This window comes from Acipenser ruthenus, chromosome 2 (assembly GCF_902713425.1).
Source record: "Acipenser ruthenus chromosome 2, fAciRut3.2 maternal haplotype, whole genome shotgun sequence".
Classification (NCBI taxonomy): domain Eukaryota; kingdom Metazoa; phylum Chordata; class Actinopteri; order Acipenseriformes; family Acipenseridae; genus Acipenser; species Acipenser ruthenus.
In genome coordinates this window covers 25,011,571-25,038,353 of record NC_081190.1, presented here as the reverse complement: position 1 = coordinate 25,038,353, position 26,783 = coordinate 25,011,571, and the positions used below count along the sequence as shown (strand labels likewise).

General features: G+C 36.8%; 1 protein-coding gene across 3 annotated transcripts in view; it reads left to right on the top strand.

The window, feature by feature from the left end:
• Positions 1 to 26,783, top strand: part of LOC117408617 (protein Largen) — an 88,048-nt gene that overhangs the window by 38,850 nt on the left and 22,415 nt on the right. Inside the window, exons 2-3 of one of the 3 annotated variants that reach the window (XM_058992589.1) lie at positions 1,178 to 2,252; positions 13,158 to 14,012. In XM_058992589.1, the coding sequence (XP_058848572.1) occupies positions 2,202 to 2,252; positions 13,158 to 13,883 (777 nt within the window). In that variant the 5' untranslated portion in view covers positions 1,178 to 2,201 and the 3' untranslated portion in view covers positions 13,884 to 14,012. The other 2 variants (XM_058992591.1, XM_058992584.1) reach the window with 2 other exon arrangements.

Below are 26,783 nucleotides of genomic sequence, written 5' to 3'. Positions count from 1 at the left end.
CTGCATCTCATAAATCATGTCTGATGCTGACTTCAGATTTTCATTGAAATCTAAAGTTTTCTTTTACTTTAATCGGTGAGTTAACATGGTTGCCATATTAGGATCATGTGACTTTTTGGTTTCCAGATGATATTCGGCTTCATACTCAGTACACAATAGTATTCTGTGATACTGGGTTTTATCGTGGTATAGTCCAAGAAAAAATAACTATTGTGCTCCAGTAATTTACAGTTGATACACAGCTGTATTATCTTCATTTTTGACATATAAATGATACTGGTCTTTTTCACATTTCCATTTTACTTAACATTTATCAGTTTGATATGATATGACATTTCCCTTGGATTATGCTACTGGGGTTGGTTTTTTTTTTGTTCAACTCACATTTATAATTTTATTGAATTTAATAATAATACAACACAAGAGATTGGCTTTTTATGATAGAATAATACAAAATATATATTTTGAATTTAATGGGCTTTTTTTTCAGACCCAAAACAAAAGGTCAGTTTTCAACAGGAGGGAGGTATTTGTTTCATGGTTTGAATTTAATTACAGTTTAAACAACACTCATTTTGGAAATAGAGGGTTCCCTTTCAAGGACGAAATGTAACCATTAACGAATGGGTATTTACCTCCTAAAGACCCGAAACCTGGAACTTGTATACCAAAGCTGCTCAGCGAGTCTGTTACACAGTCATGGCCCCGCCCTGAGGGCACTAAAGGACTGTGTTCATACAGCACCATTTTTCCTTTCAAGACTGACCTAATCGGAGAGCCTTGTTCAGATAAGTACATTGTTGCCTCTATTTTATATTTTGCATTTATTGTGTTTTTACACAAATTATATGTGATATTTTAACTAATCGCTGTAATAGTTTTTTCTGGTTATGCGTATTTATGTGCACTACAGCCTGTTGCTTGTTACATCCCGCTGCGGCCTTGTGCCCCTCATGAAGCCAGCGGCTTGAGTCGCTCCTTCCTAGGGACCCAGCAACATAAGTTGGCTGACTTTGTGCTCTGCCCCCAGGCTGCATAGCTCTGGTTGGAGTTTATTTTATTTCTTGTTTTTACTATTTAGCACCATACGAGACATTTTGTATAATTTATGTAATTGTTAATTACTGTTTTTGGTTGCAAAAGTATTTTCTCTTTGTGTGTTTTCTGTTTTTTACAGATACTACGTGCAGGCAGGGATCCTTCCTCACGATCTTTCTCATCTTCCTTGAGTTCTGCCTCTTCTTCACCTCCCTTGCGGAAGAGATAGAAGAGTTGCCATTCCAGGCGATCGGCAGATTCAGAGCAGTTGGAAATGCTATGGACAGCTGTTTCCCACCAAGGAACCATTCTTGCTGAATTACTGTGGGAATGTTCGGTGCCACTTGCCCCGCCTGTCCACTTGGGGCACTATGGGTCTGCGAGGGCTGATTGGCCAAAGGAGGACATACTGTCCATCTCTGCCTCTGAGGATATGGGCGAACAGGAGCTGGCATTCCAGTCTGACGACGTGGAGTCCGACAGCACGTCCCCTGCGGATAAGCTCTGCCTGTCGGCAGAGCTTATACCGCTAATCAAAGGAGCCACTGCAGTTTTGCAAGTGCCCTAGCCTACAGTAGGGGAAACAAGGCACTCAATTTCTGACAATGAGCCGACCGCCTCTCCAATATCAACCCCAGTTCATCCGGGTTTTCTCTTTGAGATCCAGTCTTCCTGGGACCATCTAGCAACATGCTGCTGTTTTCCGGTCAATGGACATCCTGTATAAGGTGCATGATGTGGAGAAACTTGGCTGACCCATTTTCTGCCGTTTGAGACTTCTATTGCCACCTTGGTCCAGGCTCCTAATTTAGCGCTCCTGTCCAAGGACACTGCATTCCCTACAAGCAGTGCCCGGTCTCTGAAGTGATCCTCAAGAGAGCCTATTCAGCCAGTGCATTCGCCACACAGCCAGGGAACTACAACAGCATCCTGGTAGACTACCAGCTGCATTTGCTGCGGTCCCTCTCGGAGAACCACATGCCCTCACCACACCTGCTCTGTGTGTCCAGGCTCAACTGACAGGCTATAGGTAGAAACCTGGCTGTGCTGGTAGCTGCACGTAGGCAGGTTTGGCTTTCCCAGACACGCATGCTTGACGGGGACAAAGCACCACTGTGGGACCCCCCTGATTACTCCAGGGCATACGTTTGGTCCCACGATGGATGAGATGCTACAGCGCTGTCACCATGCGACTTCCAAAGCGACTTCCTCCAGTATGTAAACCAGAGGCAAACTGGCGCCCTACAAAGCTTAGCCTTGTAGCATTCTGGTCGTTCCACAATCTTGGCCTTGCGACAGCTTTGGTACACCCCCATGCATTCAGTAATGGTTATATTTCAAACTTGAAATGGAAAAAAACATTAGGTTATTATCATAACCCTGGTTCCCTGAAATAGAAACGTAACCATTAACCTTCAAGGTGGCTGCGTCCATGATTACAGCAGACTTGAAGGAAAAATTATGCTGAGATCAGTGAGCGCAGTCCTTTTGTGCTCCCGGTGGTGGGGCCACGACTGCATCACAGGCTCGCTGAGCAGCTTTGGTATACAATTTTCAGGTATCGGGTCTTTAGGAGGTAAATACCCATTCGGTAATGGTTACATTTATGTTTCAGGGAACCAGGTTTATGATAATAACCTAACGTTTTATTCAAAAAGCATTAAGCTGTTCAGAAAAATAGAGACATCTTTGAACTTATGCTACACTAATGCTTTTGGCTAAGTGAGTTAGAAAGTTGAAATTTCTATTTTATTAGCAAAGAAAAAATACATCCTAATATTGACCTTTTACTAATAAATGGATATTTGTCTAATAAGTTTATGCTTTATAAAATGCATTCATATTGAGCGAGTCAGATTGGCTTTTTGATTTATTCCCACTAATAACTGTTTCTATCATGTAGGATGACTGGGGTGGGGCATTTGGTCCATTTCACTTGCTCCCTACATAACTCTTGGTATCCATGAATAGATAATTGCCCCATCTTTAAATACATGTTTTTAATTAGCAATCCACTCCATAAGTGCAGTGGTAATGGGTTTTTGCTAAAACTAATGTGACAATTAAATACATTGAATTATCTGCCATGGTGACTACCAAAGCTTGTATGACCTTGAAAGTAATACAATGTTGTGGAAATGTATTTGCATTGCCAGGAAACTTAGTGAGGGGTCTGAGGAGGTAAAATGGTGTCCCCCACCACTTAGCATCTCATTTAATACTTTGCTGGGAAATAGGTTGAATGTTGGCCTCGAAGGGAAGAGTGCCCCTCATATTTTTTGCTGGTCTACCAATGATGAACAAGAACAAAAACTCCCTTTTTCTGTTAAATGGTTCAGTCAATGTCAACAGATGGAAGAGGTAATTAATTCAGACTTTCTGACACTTAAATCTAGGACAAACTAGCTGATTTAATATCAGTATTAAAAATGATTTAGAGCCTATGAAAGTTCACTTTTCATAATTATAAAATCTGTTCGGCGAGCAGGGTTTCTCTGGAATTTTGGTTAGTAGCTAACGTCCTTCAGTCTGTTTATTTAGAATGGCCAATGTGTACTTAAGTGTTGTTGAAAACAATAATAAAATAACCACAGATTACACAGCTTTACCATCAGAGAAAACCTGAGTCTTTTGTGGCAAACATTTGCTCTGCAACTGAGCAAGAATGCGTAGGAGGGAAATGTATAAATTGGCCAATCCACCCACCCCCCCCCCCCCCCATTAAAGTATGTATTTAACACTATATTTTAAATAAATAAACACAAACTAAAATCACTAGCAAAACATACTAAAACCAGTGTAAAAAACAGTACATAAAACGATAAAATAATCGCTCTTTAAAAGTATCTCTCACTCGTTCCACAGTGACGTCGTCAAGACTTCGGGAGCATGCGAGTGGGGTAGCAGTCAGAGCTGCTTAATTATTTTGTTCTGTTAGGCAGATGTACTGGCAGTAAAATACAAAAAAAACAAACTCAAATAAAGACAGCTGAGAAGCATGGGTACAATTGAGGGGAGTTTCTTAAAACACAGTACACAAACAATCAATACACTAAAATACTAAACACACACTAAACTAGGGCTATAAAATGGAGTGGTAAAGTGCATTTACTTGGAAAGTATTTATACTTTAGGAACAATCACGCGTACTTAACTCTTCCAATCACCATAAAACAATATCCAAAGTAATTTAAAAAACACTTAACACTTCAATTAAGGGGGTGGGGAATTAGTTTGCCAGTCATGGCATCCCACATCATGCCTTCACTGCCTAAAAAGGCAAGCAGGGGAATATGATGTGCACCCTCAAAACATGCTCCTCCAACAACAAAGACAAAACATATAATAAACCCAAATCCAATGCTTAAAATATATGCATTCATTAGTGCAAAACAAAGTATAATAAATCAAAATAGATACTTGTAAAAAAAAAAATTTAAAAACACAAAACTTAAATTAATTTTAAAAAAATGTACACTTTATATACAGTTTAATAAATAGTGGTGTACCTGTAACCCCATGATAGATGACAGATTTTTATAATTTACAAAATGTGAACATTTTTAATACTGAAAGTAGTGCTTATTGTGGTAAATAGTAATTGTACTCAAAAGTAACCGAGACGTGTTCCTGAATAAAGTAATATGTGTGCTTTGTTAAAAGCAGTCGTCATGTTATACTGCATGTACTAAGCTGTTTTAATGTTGTTACTCCAAGCTTGTAAATCTGCCCCATAGCAGGGCTCTAATGGGATGTTAAAAAGAGAGTCAATAGATCAACCTAGAGGGGAAACAGAAAGATTACATGGTGGCTCTTTAGTTCTGCCGCCGCTAACGCCATTAAAATAGATTTGAGTTCTTACTTCTCCAGTCGTGACTTGAATGAGTCAAATTACTGTAAAATGAAATTACATATAACATAGGCTCTAACTAACCATTACATTTCACTTTCATTATCCTTACTGCTACAATCGGACAAACAGCCTGCCATAATTACCAGCAGCTTGTGTAAAACTGCACATAACTCATTTGTATCATTTTTCTTCCTAGAAAATGAATCCAAGATTCAGAAACAAATGTGAGGTTGCTGCTAGCACTAATAAAACCATTTTCATATACCCCCAGGCTGATGTGTGGTAAACTGTGTCTGGACTGTTACAGCTGACAGTTGAATTACACTGACTTATATTCTGAAATGAGTACAGATCAGGAGAATAATGCTTAATGCTTCATATGCCAGTTGACATAACAAGATGCCCACATTACCACTTTTCAGATTATGCACTGTACTGTAGAGTGCTTAATAACAACAGTTACATTTACGTTTAAACCCTTTCAAAGCCGGGTTTAGAATGCTATGCTGGAATCCTGAGCCACATATCATTTAAAAGCTTAGAACTTGAACTGTTTACAGAATTCAGAACCTGGCAAAATGTAAAAAGGTACAAAATTGGTAGAGTGTTTCCCCATAACACTCCTACTGTCCCATTGCAGTGTTTCAGGTCCTGAATGCTGGTGTGACAGATAAAGGAATGCCCCCACAGGAGATGCAGTGGAATTCTGTCTCCGAATGAAGACCCTTTTTTCCAGTAATGATTTACATAATTCAGAACATTCTGGAATATAAAAAGGTTACAGAAATTACAAATAAGTTACAAAGTAAAATTACAGACATATTTCAATAACTATGTATTGACTTCATCTTGAAGACCATAAACAAAATTAACTTTGACATCTTGAGGTCAAATAAGTAAATAACACAATAAATAAATCAAATGGTAAATACATAAAAAAAAAAAAAAAATCACTTTCAACTGAGGAAAAAATAAGAATAAAAAATAACAGTAAAGGTCATCCAAAGCCTAAATTAGACATTCATCAACAGGGAGGACCAAAACAGAATTGCCTTTTTAATTGCTCATGATATGAAAAAATGAAAAGGTTCAGTATTTGTAGTTTGGTTTTTCAAACCAGCTCTTCATCTTCCAAATATTTTTTCTACAAATTACATGTGCTGCGTATACTATATTACTGTATTACATTTCTTATTAAACTATGAAGTACCTTTTGAAACGTGCAACGTTTTATTGCGTGTAATAAAAAGTATATATATATATATATATGTATTTAGCCTCCCCACTTCTTAATGTCAGAGCTGCTACTGGTATTCCCAGTATATGAGTTACTTGTGTTTCTTTGTCAAAATGAGCTGCATGTCTCTGGGAGGTTTGTTTACAAACTTCATTGCACAGATACAATGCACACGCTTGAAAAGCCTGGCAGCCATGTTGTTCTATCTTCAACAACCAACCAAAATGTACTTTTTATCTAAATTTGCATATTTTGCACAATGGTGAAAAGTTTAAGATTTTCTTACTAAACGATTAAAACTGTTAACGATTTTTTTTTGTTATATGTTTGCATGCAGCCATTAGCATGCTCTGTGCAGTAGATTGCTACAGTAGTTGACCATTTTAACACACAGTACTGTTTTACTGCTGTTGCCTTCGCGATAGGGAGCTTGTCCAGAACTTTCAAACTTTTTTTTTTTTTTAAATGATAATTTCATAATCAACAGTTTGTTATGTTGTACTGTATCTGATCTAACTACCCCTGCAAGGAACTTTGTTTTGTGATTAGACTTTGCACATGCAAAAGCCAGGGTGTTATTTTCTGTCTCACACATATAAGGGATAATTTGTTATACTGCATTAATAGTTAACTAGCAAACCTGGTACCTAAGCCATTTAGTTTTTGGCTAATTACATAGTTAAAATGTATAACAGCCAATTGATTACACTATCAAATCAGTTGAAAATGTACATATTGTTTTTACTTATAATCTATTTTGACTGCCAGGGTAGAAATAATTCAACTTTCTTAAGGTATATTGTAGGCTAAAATCTTTACTGAAACAACATTATCAAATCCAGCCATCTCAGACCCATAAGGTATATATATTTAAATAATCATGAATTAATGGAAGCTCATGGCCTTTTTTTCCTTCCACGTCCAATGGGATTCCGCAGGAGGATTGAAAAGCTACATTTTGTGTTTTAAAAGTCCCTTTACTCCCTTGCTGTTTTTGGAGAAACCCTCATACATATCAGTAAGAATTTAAATAGCGTGACATTTACTCATGTAAAATATTGGAATGTCTGTCACTGTTGTAATTCAGTGAAGAATACAATCAAGCTACCGTATTTAACCCCAAAACACAATCCTGAAACCGGGGGGCCGACTAATACACGAGCAAAAACACCCTTATTTCAGCAAACCTTTAATGTCTGCAAAAGTCATGGCCGGTGTGTGGTTACTGCAATCCCTGTCTGTACCTAGCAGGGTTTAGGACCCAGGGGAGCCCTGTGGCAGGCATGCATTCAGTGCGCGAGGCACGTTCACATACAGTACTTAGCTACGCACCTGCACCCTGACCCCCCCACCACCGTCGCCGCTCTACACTTCCGATTTTGTATTTTCAAAAGTTGACAGATATGTAATAATAATAATAATAATAATAATAATAATAATAATAATAAAAATAATAATAATGTTACCTTTTCAATTGCGTGACCCTGCATCATAGTGCTTCTGTGAGAAACAGCAGCACCTCAGTCGTTGTCGACAAATCCTTGTTGCCCTCGTTGCCAGAGCAGATGCTTCTAATTTCTCTCAAATCAAAACAATTCTGTGACATTGTCACCTTAGTGAATTAGTGAGTGATTCCAATAATAACTGTATGAAGGACGGTATCCTATACAACACCTGTTCCTCAAAGCGTGCCGTACCTATTAGTCATCTTGTGCCTAATGTATTTAACATTCACATACCCAAGGTGCATTTCTCCATGCCACTCATGCTCTTGGAGTTAATGGTCCTGAAATTTAATGTCACCCAGAAAAAAAACTGCTGAAATAATTCTCAATCATTTGATGCTGCAGCTAATGAATACAAATGTTTGAAAGGGTTTTCTAAAGAGGCTGTAGCTAAGGAAATGCAGTTTTTGTTGTGTACTTACTTTCACTATGTAGATTTCACATGTGCAGCTTTAAAAGAAGCACACATTACTGCAAACAAGTATTTTCCTGTTTAAAAAATGATAACTATTGACATAATAAGTTAAATAAACCAATATGTTTGCTTCTTTTCGAATCCACTATTCTAAACCTCAACAATGTCTTGATATTTGATAAGGTCAGGATGGGGGAAGGGCTTCAAAAAAGCATGTCACTGGGGGGGTCCCGGAGTGGCTCACTGGGAGAAGCGCAGCCGCGTGGTGCACAGGCTGAGTCATAGAGCGCAGGTTTACATCCTGGCTGTGCGAAGAAGGCCGGTCTTTGCTGGGGACTCCGAAGGGAGCGTCGCATTGGCTTTGGCGCTTCCGTGATTGTTTCTCCTTATTGCTGTACAGCGAACCCTGCTGGCCAGACGCTCAGTAAGCTCAGAGCAGACACCTGCAGAGCTGGCATTTGTCCTCCAGAGGTCGGTAGCTCGCTGATATCCGCTCTTGAGTTCCTGGGTGAAAAAGGAAGCTAGCTTGGTCATGTGATCAGTGGACGCCCACTAAATTTTCGGGTCATCTGAGCAATGTGGGGAATTGTTGTGGTGAGGAGAAAAGCAATTGGGCATTCCAAATTGGGAGAGAATAGGGGGGAAATTATAAATAATAAATAAAAAAATAAATGAAAAAGCATGTCACTGACTGCAAAGCATGTGAGTCAAGTGACATCTCAAGTCTTCAATGCCTTCTTTACTTCCATTAACCAACCATCTGCTTCCACTATTGACCCCAAAGACTTCGCTGAGGTGATATGTAGGAGTACACAATATTACAGACTAAGCGATTTGGGAAGAGTGTTGTCAGCCAAAGCCAAAAATCTTAATGTGGTCTATAAAACTCAAAGAGTTTTTAGTTAGACGTGATTAAAATGTACTGCTAATTTTCTTTCCGACTGAGGCCGGTGATTTCAAGACAAAGCAGTAGAAGATAGCCAGGGAGCTCTCGTAACAGAGAATTCTGTCTTTATTAAACTAAACAACTGTGGTGTGTTTTCAGTTCTGAGCTTACAGTTATTCCCTTTTCTCTTGGGTCGAATGAATCATGCAACTGCTATGCTACCCCTTTTAAAATGGGAATCAAAGTGTTCTGTCTGGTTCTGATCCAAGGACAAAAGCTTTGAGCAAAACCTGTGGGATAAATGATACCAAGTAATAATGCTCTTTTGAAACATTCTGTGGAAGTGGTAGAGGTGTGTGTTCCACAAATACTGAATGGAATGATGTCCAAGTAAAAACATATTATTGTACTACAGATAAACCAAATAATACAGCAGAAACATAAACACGCATTCTGACTACATCTGAAATACTGCATAATAAAATATGCATGCAGTATATTTAATTCATATTTACTTTACGTGTGGGATGAACAGTAAAAGTGTGTGTGATGCAACAATATTATCATTATTTAAAAAAAAATTAATTCATGGAAATTATATGTGTTGAGTACTATAGGCCTGGTTAAATGTCTTATTTATTCTTGGTAACTGTTTCTATCTGGAGAGAGCTGTACGCCAATTATCACAAGTTATTGACAGTGTCAGTATCTGGGGATAAAAGTTGTCTGTCTGTCTGTCTGTCTGTCTTTAGGTCAAACCTACATTTTGTGCACGCAGTTTTACATGTTAAATGTCATGGACATTTTGTTTGTTATGATACTGCAAGTTAAGAGTGTACTTCTAGCTGTAAAGTACACACTTATCACCCTTATGTATTATTTATATACTACCCTGAAACATGTATTGGGACATACATGTTGAACTGATAGGTCGGGGGCATTTGTTGCCCTTTTAACCTGCTCCATCCTCTTGCCTTGTAAATATCTTGAATCCCTAAATAGAAAATTCTCTCTTCAGCTATGTGGAAATGAGGATGTTTACACAAGATAACATTTACTCTGTCATTTTAAAAATGATTCAAGATATTTTCTTTTTCATTTGACCAGGAATTCACTAGTTATTCAGACTAGCCACATAACTTCTGTTTGCATTTGATTGCATTTAATGTGTGTTCAGGCAATCCTTGCCCTCGTCTTCACTGTTCTTTCCTGCATACTGATTAATATTATTGATGAGTATTTACAGAAAGGTACAAATACACACATGAGATAATATAACTCATTAAAATAACAACTCAAGCACAGCTGCATGCTCTGTGTATGCCTGGGGTAATATGAAACCAAATAGTTCATCCAAGGACAAAATACACATTTCAGTTTAATTAAGAGTTATTCGTGAGTGATAGTCATGAGCAAATGCAAACACTTTTAACTAATGCACACATTGCCATAGAGTGTCAGGGCCGTGGGCAGCCATGGAAAAACACAGAGGCACTTGCCCATGCACCCCCCATTTTGATGCTGTACCCTGCAATGACAGTACAATATTCTGAAGAGCACAGAGGCTATAGATATCAGCGGGACTTTTAATGTATGTATATAATGAGGGATGAAATACGTTTTATTTTGCGACAAAGCAACGTGTAAAAGAGCCAAAATAAAAATGATTAGTATGATTTTAACCAAGGCCTGTGCCTCGGGTGCCTTGAGCATTTTTATACTCCTCCCCCCTTTCAAGGTCATTCATCAATAGTAAAATAATTTCCTGAACTATCAGATTATCAGTGCATGGTAAAACATAAGCAATAATGTACAAAAGCAATTATTAACCAGTTAGAACTTTAAGTTAAATAGTTTAAACTACATGTAATATTAATTGACCTATTCACACGTGTTCTAGACTTTCTCCCTTTTGAGAAGGCAGCACAGCAGTGCTTTAACTAGTTCAGAAGTGAATACCAGATTTAAAAAAAAAATAGTGAATAAATGGATTTTGTATGTATGAAAACAGGATGAGACTTGACCTGATAAATAGATGCAGCCTTTATACCAAAATAACATCAAAACATCTCAGGTGGTCTTGTGGAGAAGGGGTGAGGGGAGCACTTCAATTGTTTAATCCACTGTCATGCCCTATTTTAATTTAATCAGCACTTTCAATTCAGTAGATTTCTTGATGCAGAGAAAAAAGGCCTTGACAAACTGTTTTTTTTCAACTCCTCCTACAAGTGCAAGTGTATTCTTCAAGGAGAAGGTCACTGTGACTGTTGACAGATCATTAAGAATGGCACAGACCTTCTAAGTAATGTTTAGTACAGTATTTCATCTGTAGGCATTTATAGATTCCCTGCTGGCCTGTAATTGTGAAGACTGCATTTATTTGTTCTACAAACTGAATGTTTTAAAATGCTTGAAGTCTTCTTACATAAAGGAACATGATGTCTTCGAAATGTACATTAAGGAGCATGCCAGTAATTCCAGATGTATTTGTTTTTACACGTGTTCAGCATTTAAAAATCATATCATCCAGGACAAGTCCATGGCAGCTTTGAATCAATCAGATTCTGCCAAATCTGTTTAGCTATGTTTGCAGACGTACAGTATTAAGCAATATAAGCATTGCATACTTATGCATAGTTTCAGGAGAAAAGCTACTTAGAAAAATAAATACAAAATAAATGTTTTAGTGATCTTTAAGTAAGGCTGCGTAAACTACTTTAATTAGCAACCAATAAATCACATACGGCAATACATATACAAGTAGTGGACAAAAGAATGGAAACACCTGGGTAAATGAGGGACACCAAGTGTATTGAAAGCAAGGGCTTCCACACAGTTGTGGCTCATGCGTTAATTAATCAGATAACATCCCAGCATGCTTAGGGTCATGTATACAAATGCTCTACATGCCTGTTTGCCTATAATTATGGCTGCAAGAGGAGACCTCAGTGACTTTGAAAGAGGGGTGATTGTTGGGGCGCGTTTGGCAGGAGCTTCAGTGACCAAGACAGCTCAATTTGCTGATGTTTCACGAGCAACGGTGTCTAAGGTGATGTCGGCATGGATCGCCGAGGGAAAGACATCATCAGCAAAGGGCAACAGTGGGCGGAAGCGCATACTCCAGGATTGTGATATCTGTGCATTAATTCGAAGTGCAAGGCAAAACAGGCGAGCAACTGCAGATCAATTGACTGCAAATTTCAACCTGGGGCGCGAGCAGCCAGTTTCATCAAAAACGGTCCACCAATAACTCCACAGAGCAGGATACCATAGTGGCCCAATGCCCTATTAAGTGACTTTACATTGGTGTTTCCATGTTTTTGTCCACTACCTGTATGTGTATGCGTAAGATATAATGGCTTCCTTTTACTGAAAGCATATGGACTGTCGTTATTTTTAAGGTAAAACATTTAAGAAAGTAGTCAAGTTGTACACTGCTAAGGCACAAGCAGAAACATTTATCTATTTGACATTTTTATTTACCTTTTTGATTGAACGTTTTTGAAGTTATGGGGAAGAACTCCCATTAGTTATATATGAAGTACTAGAAAATGTGGAAAGATAAAAAATATGACAAAAACATAATTTGGGTCACCAGGGACTCAAAAACTGGTAGGTTCTCGGCATATTTTACCCATTTCCTAATGCTATATGTTTCACAGAGAAATACAGGTAATAAAGGGACTGAATAGTCACTGGTTGGAATTTGCTGTACTAAAATCACAGATGAATCCAATGGTGTCTGTTTTTTATGTAATGCATTTTGTGTTGTATATCTGGAGCACAGGAGAAATCGCCACCCAGGGCAGTTTAGATCTTCAAGCTATAATAATGATGATGCCAAAGTGCACTTTGCAGTTCTAAATGGAAAAGCTTTTACAGGACATGCAGGGGAGGAATGGGACCAGATCACTTATTTTATGGAAACAGAAAAATGTTATGTGGGATTTATTTTTGACAGTATTTGTTCCAAATGATCGCTTTTAGCACTGGTTTCAATAAAACTTCTCTGAGACATTAGATCCTCATCACTTATTCCTCCATCTGAGAATCACAATGAAACCTGAATAAGTACCAACTTAGAACTTAGAGCTGTAGCAGTAAGGTCTTAAGCTATGCATGCAGGCAGAGTAATGGCTTTCCAGCTGTTTAGCACTGTGGAGTACTGTACTAGCTTCCTCATTGCCTGTCAGACACTGATGACATTTCTCCTTTCTGTTCAGGTTGTTGACCAGATAGATTCACTTACCTGTGACCTGAAGCTGGAGGAAGAAATGACTGACAGCTCCAAGACAGATACGCTCAACAGCAGCTCCAGCAGCACCACTACCACCACCACTGCCTCCAGCTTGGAAAAGGTCAAATTGCACTCAAAAGGACAAATTATAAAGCCACCTCCAGCTGTCCTTACAGTGCTAAAGAAACCAAAACCACCTCCTCCACCACCACGGTTGACTCCTGTCAGATGTGACTCCAGTAAGACTCTGCCCGTGGGGATACCTTTGAAACTTAACGGGACCCTTCTTCGGAATGGAGTTTTACCAGGGACACAAACAAAGGTGCCGAATGGGGATGTCTGTTGTATTTCCAAAAATATTCTAGACAAAGTGCCCACATCACCGCCTCTGCATAGACCTGACAAAGACAGATGCCCGCAGGCGACTAGAGAGCGGGTCAGATTTAGTGAAAAAGTACAATATCACGGTTACTGTCCAGACTGCGATGTGCGATATGATATCAAAAACCGGGACGTGCACTTACACCCTGGACCCATTCACACAAAATTAAAATCACCTCATCACTGTCCCCTACAGCCCCCTCCTTTACCCCCTTTAGAAAATGGTGGGGCATGTATCAGTACCAGTCATAGCTTTCCCCCTGTGCCTCCACCGACTGCCCCTAAACCCCAAAAAACAATCCTGAGAAAATCAACAACCACAACCGTTTGATGTATACCACTAGAAAAATGATTACTATTTAAAAAAAATGTAATGAGCACTTTCTACTCCAGGAATAAAAGGCAAACACTTACTCCCAGTGATCTTAAAACAAAAAAATGGTGAGAAGATAAAAACATGGTAAGTGCACAATTATTTTACTTGTGTATTAGTCGTTTGTTTTTTTTGTATACAAGCAGCTGCTTCACAGTTGATTTAAGAATTACAATTTGACAAGTTTGAGATTTGGATAAGAAACAAAACAAAAAAAAAAAAAAAAAAAAGGTCCACAGGTGAGTGTAAATATGGACCGCAAATTGCTGAAAAACAAGTACAATCCTCATGTTATAGAGGATGCCAATATTTAGATTTTAAGTATATCTGAATGATATACAGTGCCTGTATAGATTCCATGATTGCTTAGGAACCACAGCACAGTGAATGGCTGTCACACTTGTTAGGCACAGAGCAGACACAGCTTACAAAGCTGAAACTTAAATAAATCACCATTAGAAAAAAAAGAAACATGTTATTAGTTTATTGTAATTTTTTATCATATACTCCATCTTAGTAACATTCCTTGTGAATTGCTACTGTCCATCCAATATGTTTTAGCATTGGAGCAGTTTATTGGAAGTATGAAACTTTTGAAATAAATAGTATAATTGGTTATGCATTTTGGTTTGGTTTATGTACAATAATGCAAAACATTTTTTTAGTAACCCAAACATAAAAACAAATACAAGCATTCAGTAATGACACACAGGCTAACTGACTGTTTACTGATCCCTACTACTATAGTAATGTAGGACTTTCTGTATCACAAACTTAAAAAAAATACAGGTACACTGTACACCCTTGGGGAATTCGTTGGTTGACCTTGTCCTTGACATCCAATTCAAAATGGCTGACTTGCTGGCTGTGCTTGTTATAACACTGTATCTCCATAAAAAACTGAATGGATTACCTCCAAACTGAAGTATGTTATTGCCTTAAATGTAAAAGTGTGCTGATTGATTTCGGGGTAGATAAAAACATAATACAACATCTGATTTAATTTGATTTAAAAGTTGGTAGCCATATATTTCCTTTTATATTTATATAAAATGATGTCAATTTAATTTCAGAAAAAGGGGTAGTTGATTTCCTTCAAACTGTAGAAAATGTTTGCAGTATTTGAAGCCATGCTAATTATCTAACCAGGTATATTCTTCTTGACAGGGGTATACAACATAATTAGTGTGCCCGACCTCTGGATAACCACTCTCCAAATGTAATAAAAGTTTATATGGATATGTGTTGGAGTGTTTTTGAGTGTATTGTAGTCTTGGTAAATATTTAGTCAGTAGCTACATTTCTAGCAGAAGTGATTCACACTTTTCAATTTGGCACCCCTGCTGCACTGTAAGACTAGATTTCAAGTTGACTACACTGCAAAATAGCCATTAGTTACTAGTAATTGTGTCACTCACAATTAAGCCAATGTATCAATACAGCATATCAGATAATGTAGCGTAGAGATTAAGGGGTAGGTTTATATATATATATATATATATATATATATATATATATATATATAGATATAGATATATTACATATATATATATATATATATATATATATATATATATATATATATATATATATATATATATATATATATATATATATATATAACAGTATTAGAAGAGGTAAAATGAAGACGGAACAGAATGCATTGTACAGATGACGTTGCACCAAACCACAACTCAACTCCTGCTAATTATTTGAACAATGCCGCACGACTCTCGCAATGTATAATGCTAGATATCTCACTAAGAAGACACAACAAATATTGAAATTACTATATTGCTGCTGTCTTCATTAACGTATTTTCTCTTATCGTAAAAACAGTGAATAAGTCGATTTTCAAGGCATTTTTGCAGGGCCCTTAAAAGGGGGGAGCGACTAATACACTGTTGAGACATATGCACCGGTGTGTGTGTAATATTAATATTACACACACTACTGTGTAATACTGCTGTACCAGTGCCACAATGGGATTACTACAGCCACGGGTATGTCTCACACAAACTTAATTGTCAAAAACCCGATTTATTTGTTTAGGATCTACGGCATTCAGGTCATGTTGCTAGGTAGAAACACAAAACCACTGTTCAAATTAAAAGTTTAATTTCTTATAGTCATTTTGAATATTAAACACAAGCTTCCAGACTCTTGACTGACCTCCTCTCGAAAACGTCACAGCTATACGGTTTGACTTAGTGTTATCACAATAGCTGTGTTAGTCAGTGTGAACATGCTGGCTGTAGGGGTGACGTCAGGCCAGAAAGAACCACACACGCAGACAGGCAGTACTCTGGTGAGTGAAACTGAGACGCTGCGGCGCTCACTGCGTTTAACGATACACAGAAAATAAAATGCTGAACAAAAACAAAATACGGCACTTGCGGCCAAAATAAATAGACAAACACAACGAACAGACACTAACAAACAGGGACGAACACTAAACAAACACGTACCGTGCTGGTCCTCCAGCACCACGAAGCAATTGCTTATTATTATTATTATTGATTTTTCTTTCCTCACTCTCTCCCGTTCCTTCGCCCTGAACACACAACCCTGAGTGAATGAAACGTGCATCTATATATACAATTGTGCTGGGATTCAATTACCAATTAATTATTCACTTGAATCCCAGCACGTGAACTAATTCTATGCAACCCCGTGCTCACATATTATTAAATACACGTGAAGTGCAATCCCCGTGCCTAAATACAATTATACATTTGAAATAACTTGTGCTACACACACCCATTTATTTTGGTGTATAGAGATGGCTGCTACACATAGCCATCTCTATACACCAACATTAACACACGCACGCAACATACAACACAGAAATGCACACAGGGGCGGGGCACACTGCCACAGTCAGTCTCTATGAATTTCCTTATTCCAACCCTCCCGAGCCATTGATTTGTCAACATTCAAACTGAACCCACCCTTGGGATTATGTTTGTTGTAACTACAATGCTATAATAATGCAGGGGACTTTGAGACTGAATAAGGTAGGACAGTAAGAAAAAAAATGAAATTGCGCTTTGCTGAATTTGCCAAAATACATGTTAATCGCAATGCTGATAAAACATGAATGCAATTGTACTGCACCGTAAGCAACACTAAAATGTTTTGTTTACTGGTTATTAGATGGTGCACTGTTTAGTTTATTATTATTTTGCATTTTAATTGATAAAGCAGCACTGTTTAATACTTTTCTTTTAAATGTGAATTAATACAACACATCTGTAAAAGCCAATGTAGCGGGAAGTTTTGTCTAAGTATGGTTTTGGGAAGAAATGTTCAGTAAAGCAAAGAAGATATGTTCTTGAACCTGATAAGCCAAAATAAAATACCGGTAGTTTAATACAAATTTGATGTGCGATGTATAACTTGAATTCATGCTCTGTTAATTATTACTTTTTAAATTTTGAAAAACAAATAGTTTCTAGCAGTTTAACTAAAAATGAAAACCAACACTGTAAAATTGTAATGGTATAAAATGTTGCAAACAAGGGTTATTTCGAAACTAAACCTGTGTATCTTTCTTTATTTATTGGTGTTGAGCATGTAGGAATAAAATAAATTGTAAAAAAAAAATTTTAAACACAAAAAGGTGTCTTCTTAAAATTGAAGTCTCAAAAAGTGGGGAGCGACTTTTACACCAGTGTGACCGATAAAATGATTTTTACGGTAGTGCATACGACAACATTTTCACTTTCAATGTCGCAACAAAAATGCAAATTGCGTTATGTTTGTGCTGCGTCCGGCCCATCTTGGTACACCTACCCCTAAGTGAATTTCTGGCACGGGGATGCTATGTTTTTGTTCATACAAGCTCACATTTCTAGTTTTATACAACCATCAGTGGTGAATGTTTGCATTATTGTCACAAAAAAAATGTAAAACTCCTCTGGAGAAAATGAATGCAGGGAAAAGTCTTTAATAAGACTCTGGCTATTAAAATTACTGTTCAAAATCTATTTACTGTAGAGCCTATTAGTGTGAATAGGGTTTTATTTCTTGTTTGTTTTTATGTCTAGGTTTTTAGTAGAGAAGTAGCTCATGAGAATTGCAGCTAAATCTCTCCATCCCTATCTCAGATAAATATATAAAGTTGTTTTAGGTTGGTTGCACAGTAAAACAACCTGTCCTGCAATGATTAGTGGCTATCATCAATCATTGTCTCTGGGGTATTAATTTCCATCATAGCATTAATGACCATAGCTGGTCAACAGTGAAGCAGCCTTTTTATTATACTGTGTTTATCTAAATCGTTCATGGAAGGGATAAAATAGTTTTTGTACTTAATCCTCCGCTGATTGCATCAAAGAATATATTCATCCTTACAGAAACAGCTAAATGCTGGCAGCAAACAAAGACCATGAATCACATGTTTTACCCATTTTGGACACTGATTTTAAATACATACCAATAGGCATTAAACTTATCAGTCAAGCCCCAGCTGGTCATTAAGTGGTGCTTTAAGTACAAATTGAACACTAAAGTCCTTACTAGAGGAAAGTCCTTTTTGACTTTAAACCTTCTGCTTAAGTAAAAAAATACATAAATACTCTAAATATCCTGTTTAATGTAAATGTCCTTGATGCACTTTTACCATCTGGTGAGTACTGACTAAAAAAAAAAAAAAAAAAAAAAGGAAATGAACTGGATACACATTTAATACATGCCATTAAAAAAAAACTACCAGAAAAAAAAACAAAAAAAACAGAACTTTGTGTTCTTAAATTTAGCACACGTTTCCAGAGGTGGGGGGATAGGAAACCAGCAGGGACCATTTCTCCTCATCGCACAACAGCAAACCCTACTGGCCAGACACCGAGCATATTCAGAGTGGTTAAAATCAGGGCCGGTCTCTGTTCTCCGAGATCAGTAGCCCGCCCATCTCTGCTCTGGATTGCTCATCGTAAAAGCGATTCTGGCTTCAGGCTTGTGCTGTGTGAGGACCTGCTACGGTGAGGAGAAAAAACATAATTGGACATTTCAAACTGGGAGTAAAATAAATAAAATTTATTAGTGGTCACTCTAAATTAAATATATATATATATTTATATACAGTGTCTGGTTTTGATTTTACTCCAAATTGTTTGACGGGTGTGTAATGTGAAGAAGTTCGCCATCAGATAGATCTGTCAACTGATCAACATCTTCTGAAAAAAAAATCTGTACTAAAAATATTTAGTATGATCTCTGGTAATGCTGCGCTTTAAAAGCATGGTATATATATGGAAACCCAAACCCAAGATAGTGAAATGCTGCACCTCATAATAAAAGGTCTCTCTATTGGCCTGGCTTTAGTGAAGTGCATTTTGATTGGATAGTCATCTGTGATGTTTATCCTATGAGTATTTCACTACAGTTAATATTTTGTTAATTTATTTTTGGTTTATAAACATTTTGGACGATTTAGTATGATTTCTGGTAAGCTTGTACTTGTGATCGCCAACTCTGCCAACAAAAAAAAACATCACTCGTCTAGCTTTCTGTCTATCTAACATTACTTTTTTTTGAAAGTATATAAAACCATCCCTGATTGGTTGTTGGAGCCTTTGGAGATGTCAGTCATTTCTTAAACAACCAATGGTTGTTTAAAACAGCTTAAAATGGGAGTATAACGTCACCATTACATCATCGTTCATATATGAACAATTTCTAGCACCAAGAGTGGAAGGGTTAAGCCCTGTTTGGCTACTTTGGAAACTGATTTCAGCGCTTCAGAATCCAGACTGATCTTTTTCACTGTCCACCATATTAAACAAACCAAATGCACTCCTGAATCTGTCACCAGTTTGATAATATTTCCCATAAGAGCTCAGCTGATATTGGTAAGGGCATCTGCTATGAAATAAATAACTAAGTTAAAATGTATCCTATGAATGAATAGCCATTAGCATTAGTAAATACTTCCTTTACATTACATTTTTTTAACAACAACTTTGTTTAAATAACTTCAAAATAGATTTTTCATGTATTACATTCTATAAATGCTCTGTCCCATGATTATTAAACCTTTAGTAATCTATCCTGCAAATTAATAAGTAATTAACTTCCATCTATAAGTCTCTATTATAGGTCATATATACTTTTGATAATATAATAATTATACTGATATTTAAAAAAAAAAAAGAAAAAAAAGAAAATGCACATCCTATACCATTTTAGTGCAGTTTCAAATTGCTGTGAATGGTAAGTTGATCAGTAAATATGCTTTCAACATACAATATGATATGCAGACTGACTGCTTTCTTCTCTACATTACAGTATTTAATGTGAGATTCAATTACATTGGTTTAGCTTCAGGGGCTGCAGCCCGGGGCCTCCGATGTTGGTGGGTCCCTGAAATAGATATAATTTAGAATGCAATATATAAAATAAATAAGTAGTGTGTGACTGGATAGATCGGAATAACGTGGCTGTAGGAGCAGCGACTGCCTTTACCTTGGTTATTCCAGTTCTGGTTTTTAAATGTCATTTACCAATTGTAAAGCTGAATCAAAGTTAAAACAAACAAAAGGTCAAGTCATGTGATCAGGCAGTCCCTGCTCCTACAGCCATGCTATTCCGATCAATAGAGTGTTTGACATGGCAAGGGCAGTGGTAAAACAGTAAAGGGAAGGAATTGAATATCCAAAGAGGGGCCCAAAAACTATAACAGCCCCGGGCCCCCTTCAAACATAATCAGGCCCTGGCAGGACAACTCAGAAATGCAAAAATGAAAATGAAAAGAAAAGAAAATAATGATCTGGAATTGATTTTTGTAACCGTTTTATATATTATCTCTAGACCACTGTGCATAAAACAATGTTTGTTTAGCAGCTCAAAGGTTACAGTCTTATAGTTCCAAAATGATCATCCACCTGTACACATTTTGTGTGTTTCTGACGAGATTCCCAAATACTGTCTTTTGATTCTGTGCATTTTAAGAATTACTGTTTGGTATTCTGTCCTTAACCAGCAGTTTGTCACTCCCAAACTGTTGTGGTATGAATGATATATTAAATAAACAGGAAAAAATATATTTGTCAATCAGATTATTCTGCCTTTTATTGCAACTGTGGTTTCATTCAGTAGAGAGGAAATTGTAAAGGGGACTTGAGCTGAAACCTCCAGATAGAACGGGTACAGTTTTAAAAAAAGGTTGAAAACCACTTGTTTATCCTGTAATATATATATAAGAGCCTTACAATTCTGTTTTATTAGGCTTTTTAAAATTCACTTACATTTGCATTACTCTGAGCTATATTTTGAAGGCCTTTTTACTATAGTTGTCATTAAATGTTTAAATGTATAACTGATGAATTACAAAAATATGAATATGATGAATATCATGGAGTGCATTGCCAAGCAACTGGATATACTTGTGGTGTGTGGTTTGCATGTTTATTAATATTTATTTGCGAAGGGAAGTGGCAGTGGTTTGTGCCAGTGATAATTCTTGTGTATATGAACATTAAATATTTTCAATTTCTGTACAACATTTCTGGTACATGGAAACCTGTATAAAACAAAATGTTTGCTTCATTTTTCTATATATCTTTGTTTCTATACCTTTGTGCTTGAAAATTACAATGAACAGTTACAAAGTGTATACATCCATTTTAATACAGAGTAAATATGTTAATGCATATACATACAATGCGGTTTATAAAACATAACATAGTAACATTTGAGATTTCTTGATCAGTGTCGCTTCTGGTGTGTAAGATCATGTCAGTAAAAGTGGCATATTGCCCCACAAGAATTACTAAGACTCCATATTGATGCATTAGACAAGAGCCTCTCAGAATGATTGCAAACATTAAAAAAAGGAGACAAAAACATGAAATGAAATGCATATTTACTCTATGTGCTGTCTTGGCAAAAAATAATTAAATTCAATTGGCTGTGTCATGGCCAAATGATGCTGTATAAGACTATTTAAGATGTGGAGACTGATTTGTAGTTTCACCCCAAGGAGCAGGTCATTTCCAGCATCAATAATGCAGTAAATCTATTCCTGTTCGAAGGAGGCAGGCAAGATAATGCAATGTTTTAAAATAATTCACATTAACCCTTGTAATCTTAAAGCAACACTGCCTTATACAGTAGTCCTCAGCTGCATTCTTACATCTTCTGATTTCAATGTGGTAGTTTGTTTTGCTATCAATATTGATATACTTTTTATTGACTGTAAGTTTGTAATTCATTATAAAATCTACTTGAACGTGACTGAGGTCCTTAAATGTTTCATTTTTTTTTTTTTTTTGCTCCTTCATTTGGTTCCTAACAATTTAGCTACAGTTGGGGTTATTTAAACGTGAAGTGGTGATGCATGTGCACGTTTGGCAGAACAGCTTGAGAGGATCAGGTTTGTGGCCGAAAATAGCGGCCACAGAGAGGGATAGGATAAATCTCATTTACTCATTTACTCATTTTCGTGATTTACAGGAAATACACACCCATTTTCACATGGAAACTTGCACCACTGCTCCCAATCCAGACAGCCTTGGGAGTATACGTAGAAGGTGTCTGGCACAGATCTCTATAATCCTACGTATCTGCTGGTTTTCAGCCATGGTGATCTGCAATAGCTGAGTTGGACAGTTTCATTATATACCTCGGGTTAATTATTTTCTTTTTTCTTTAATTAATAAGTCGTGTGATAAATCAGTTGAAATATTTTTCACTACTAACGATATGCCACCCCACCAATGAATATTTGAAAAACAATTTGGGCAAGAGCAGTAAAAGATATTGTAAACAACCAGGCACGAGGCATTTACAAATCACGGCTTTAGTACATGAGCTTAACACTGTGCTTTAAAGTTTCACTCAAACAAGATGTCACCTGACAACCATGGATTTCCAGGTGAGATTCTCTCCTGTACCTGTTCTCTGTGCATGGAAACGGCATTTTCCCAAGCTGTCTGCGAAAACAGACAGCTAATTTGCATATCAACCTCCTCCTTTCCCCTTCATTTGCATGACATCGGGTGAAAAGAGGGTCTTCTCGAGTGAAATAAACTGAGACCATGGAAACCCGAAATGTATTAGCACAATGTCTTGAGAACACACATGGAAACTCCCCCATTGTGTACCTTTTCTCTGAAATCTTAAGTATAAAGGAAAAACCTGCTCATTAAGGGTCTCTTGAATTAAGAGACAGAGGCACCATTTTTTATTATCTGTTCCTGTGAGGAACAGAATACTGTGTTCCAGTATCATTATTCAACCCTTCCCATTTTCTTGGTCTGTGTGGTTTCCCTGTTCGTGAGTTACAGTGAAGAAGTTCATATGCTCACATATAGGGCTGTGTTCAGAGGTTTGAAGGTCTGTTCGCTTGCCAGGAATTCGAAGGTAGTTCTAAACCTTCGAAGGTTGATCAGGCAGCATTCACACACTGTCAGATGTTTCTTTTCTTTTTTTTCTCTGCTAAAAGATACCATTTGGCAATGTGTGAATAGTATAAATCACACATTAAATATCACAGACATGCACAATTTTATCTTTTGATTTGTATAATGAATATTACTTAAACAAAATTCAAATCCACTACCTGATCGTTATATGTACCACCTCTTTATGGCGCCACTGCAGTGCATTGGAGGAGGGTATTATGTTAAAGCACTGTGGGGGTAGCGGCTGTATTGCTTCAATAAAATATGTACTGTATACCTAGTGTACAAGACATTGTAAGAAAAGTGGTGTGGTAGAATAAGTATAAAACATAAAATATACACTAACTTTTAACGCACATTTTAATTTCGAAATCTGAGCAGTCGTCCCTCCGATTATTTTATTGCGTTGAAAAATTATTATCGAGAACCATATTATCATCCATGACCCAATATGATAGGCCTACATTTGTGGGTAACATTAGCTCTGAACTGATGGAGTAAGCGGTACTGAACTGTCTGTGTGAGGCGTACATGTCCTTTTACAGCAAGCACTTCCCATCAAAGCGAGTTTAACATGAATCTTTTTGAATAACTGGGTTCTGGAGTCTTTCACACCAGTCATATAAAACAGGTGGCGTCTAAAATATGTCGTGTCCCTATTTCTCTGTGGGCGTCCGGTGTGAACGTACTTCTTTAACCAGTGTCTTTATGAAAAATGCACATCAATGTGGCAAATAAATGTCCCCTCAATAATAATATTGAGATATTCACATTGTGAATGGTTGTTTCTGAGTAGGCTACAGCATTGCACCTTTAAAAAAAAAAAAAACACAGTTGAAAGGTCACCTCTACAGTGTCCAAGAAACAGGTTTTGGAAAGGTAGAAGACAGTAGAAGTTAGAAGGTAGAAGTTTATCTAGTTTGTAAAAAGATGTTCACCCAGTGAAGTATTTCATTGAGTTATGTTTCATTTTGAAAATTAAATTAGCATTTCATTTCAACAGACTTGGGCATGACCAGGGGAAAAAATGTTATAAAGATACATTAGGATAATATAGTGTAAGTATTAATTAATAGTTATTTTATAAAGGTTGTACTGCTACTTTTTGGGTTAAATAAATTAGCAAGAGCTGTATATGAAGATCCCAGCCGGGGGTTGCAGTAACATACGATCTGTGTTCAACAGCTGAGATTGCATTGTTGTCCGACACTACTGTATATGCATGAGTATGGCAAGTAGCATCAATTACATGTACATAAACAGTGTGTATTTTTATTTTTATTTAAATTAGAAAAACATGATTACTGTTCTATATGACATATTTTCGAACTACATGTGAACGTTTTATTACATGTATATGGATTACCTGTAAGGTAATAAGATTTTCAATGAAATATCAACTATTAATTTGCTTACTAGAATTGAAGTCATTGTATTTTATCTTGCTCTTAATTGTATTAATACTTGTACTGTGATTCTTGAAATGTATGTTTTGTTTACAACTGTAAATCGCCCTGGGTAAGGGCATCTGTTAAGAAATAAATAATAATAATAATAATAATAATAATAATAATAATAATAATAATAATAATAGCTGTGGCAATGGTCACCAGTAAATTATTCAAATTAGTACTATTGACGGTTCAAACTTTCATTCGGTAATGTGTTCAGAATCTTTGAAGGTCAAAATGTACCTTTCGTTATAGCCCTACTCACAGTACATAAACAATACCCTGTGTGAGCTCAATACAAGTAGGCAATCAAAGTGTATTTCCCCTTTATTCCCAGCACAGACATAAGAAAAAAACACTATAAAGGTAAGCAGTACATCATTCACAATGAATGGATAATGTAAATCAGAATATACTGCTATTGATTAGGTCTGTCTCACTTACTGCATACTGACACTGAGCTGAACATCTGATTATAACCACATGGCTTTGGATAATTACGTGAAAGATGGCAGTTTTCTCTTGTGAAATGATACTGGTTTATATTTGCTCTTTAAATCTGATGGGAAAAATGTGCTTGAATAGGCTATCATTGGATCGGTTTACATGAATCTTAGAAACTCCTGATTCACTCCCCACTGTCAAGACAATAAGATATGGCAAGCGATATGGTGAGAAAATCACCTTTTCAAACTTAAAATCCAGCTGTACAGCCCCAAGCATGTCTTTCGAAGCACCTGGAAACTGCTCAGAGTACTTTAGCTCTGGCAAGCTTCTCTGGCTATAGAAAAACAAGTAAGCAAAGTTCGTTGCAATTTAGTGTCCTATTCATAAATGTAGCTTGGGTTTTTTGTCCATGTAATATCACGTATACAATCTTTCCAGATGAATTGCGGCAAGGTGCTTCATATTTTAATTGTTTGATATTGTCACATTTGTGCCTCATAAGGGTAGAGGACTGACAATTATCCTGGTGGGTTAAGTGAATTTTATATCTATATATATATCTATCTATATATATATATATATACATATATATATATATATATATATATATATATATATATATATATATATATATATATACCTCCTTGTCACACGGCTGGCTGAGTGGTGCCGTCAGATCCAGGAAATGAATAACACACAGGACAGATGAAATGAAAGATGAAATGAGATGCTTGCTTGTGCCGGTGTATTGTAAAATAAAACGGTTTAACAAAACAGAGAACACTGACTGCACAAACAAAAACGGCGTGTTGGCCAAAGTAAATAGACAGACAGACAGACAGACAGACAAACAAACGATGTGGACGAACCAAACAAGTATCGTGCGAGCCCTCTCGCACGAGTAGCATTTGTTGTTTTTGTTATTTACGTTTCTCCTCTTTCTCTCCACTCTCGAACACACAACCCCGAGTGAGTAAAACGTGCATCTATATATACTGTTGTGCTGGGATTCAATTACTAATTAATTATTCACTTGAATCCCAGCACGTGAATTAATTATGTGCAACCTCGTGCTCACATATTATATACTTTAAATGCACGTGAAGTGATGTACAATCCCGTGCCCAAATACAATTATACATTTTAAATAACTCGTGCTGCACACACCCATTTATATCCCGTGCAGCCATCTCTATTCAACAACATTAACACACCACACGCAACATACAATACAGAACACAAGAATACTCACAGGGGCGGGGCACATTGCCACACTCCTTCAGAGAGATTATGTTCATCAAAAGTCCAGGCCCTCGATTTAAAAATGGTACATTTAAAACAATAATCCTATCTTTGAGAACTCAATTCTATAAAAAGCTTTTTTAAAACACTACTGTGTTATTCATGCATACAAAAACGATCTTATCCACCCATCTAGCTAATAGTGATTGCTTAGTAGATACATATATAAGACATATATTTTTCAGCCAGAGAATTTTGCTTAGCCTCTTTTTTTGATTAATAATTAATTCCGAGCGGACAGGTGATGTCAATGG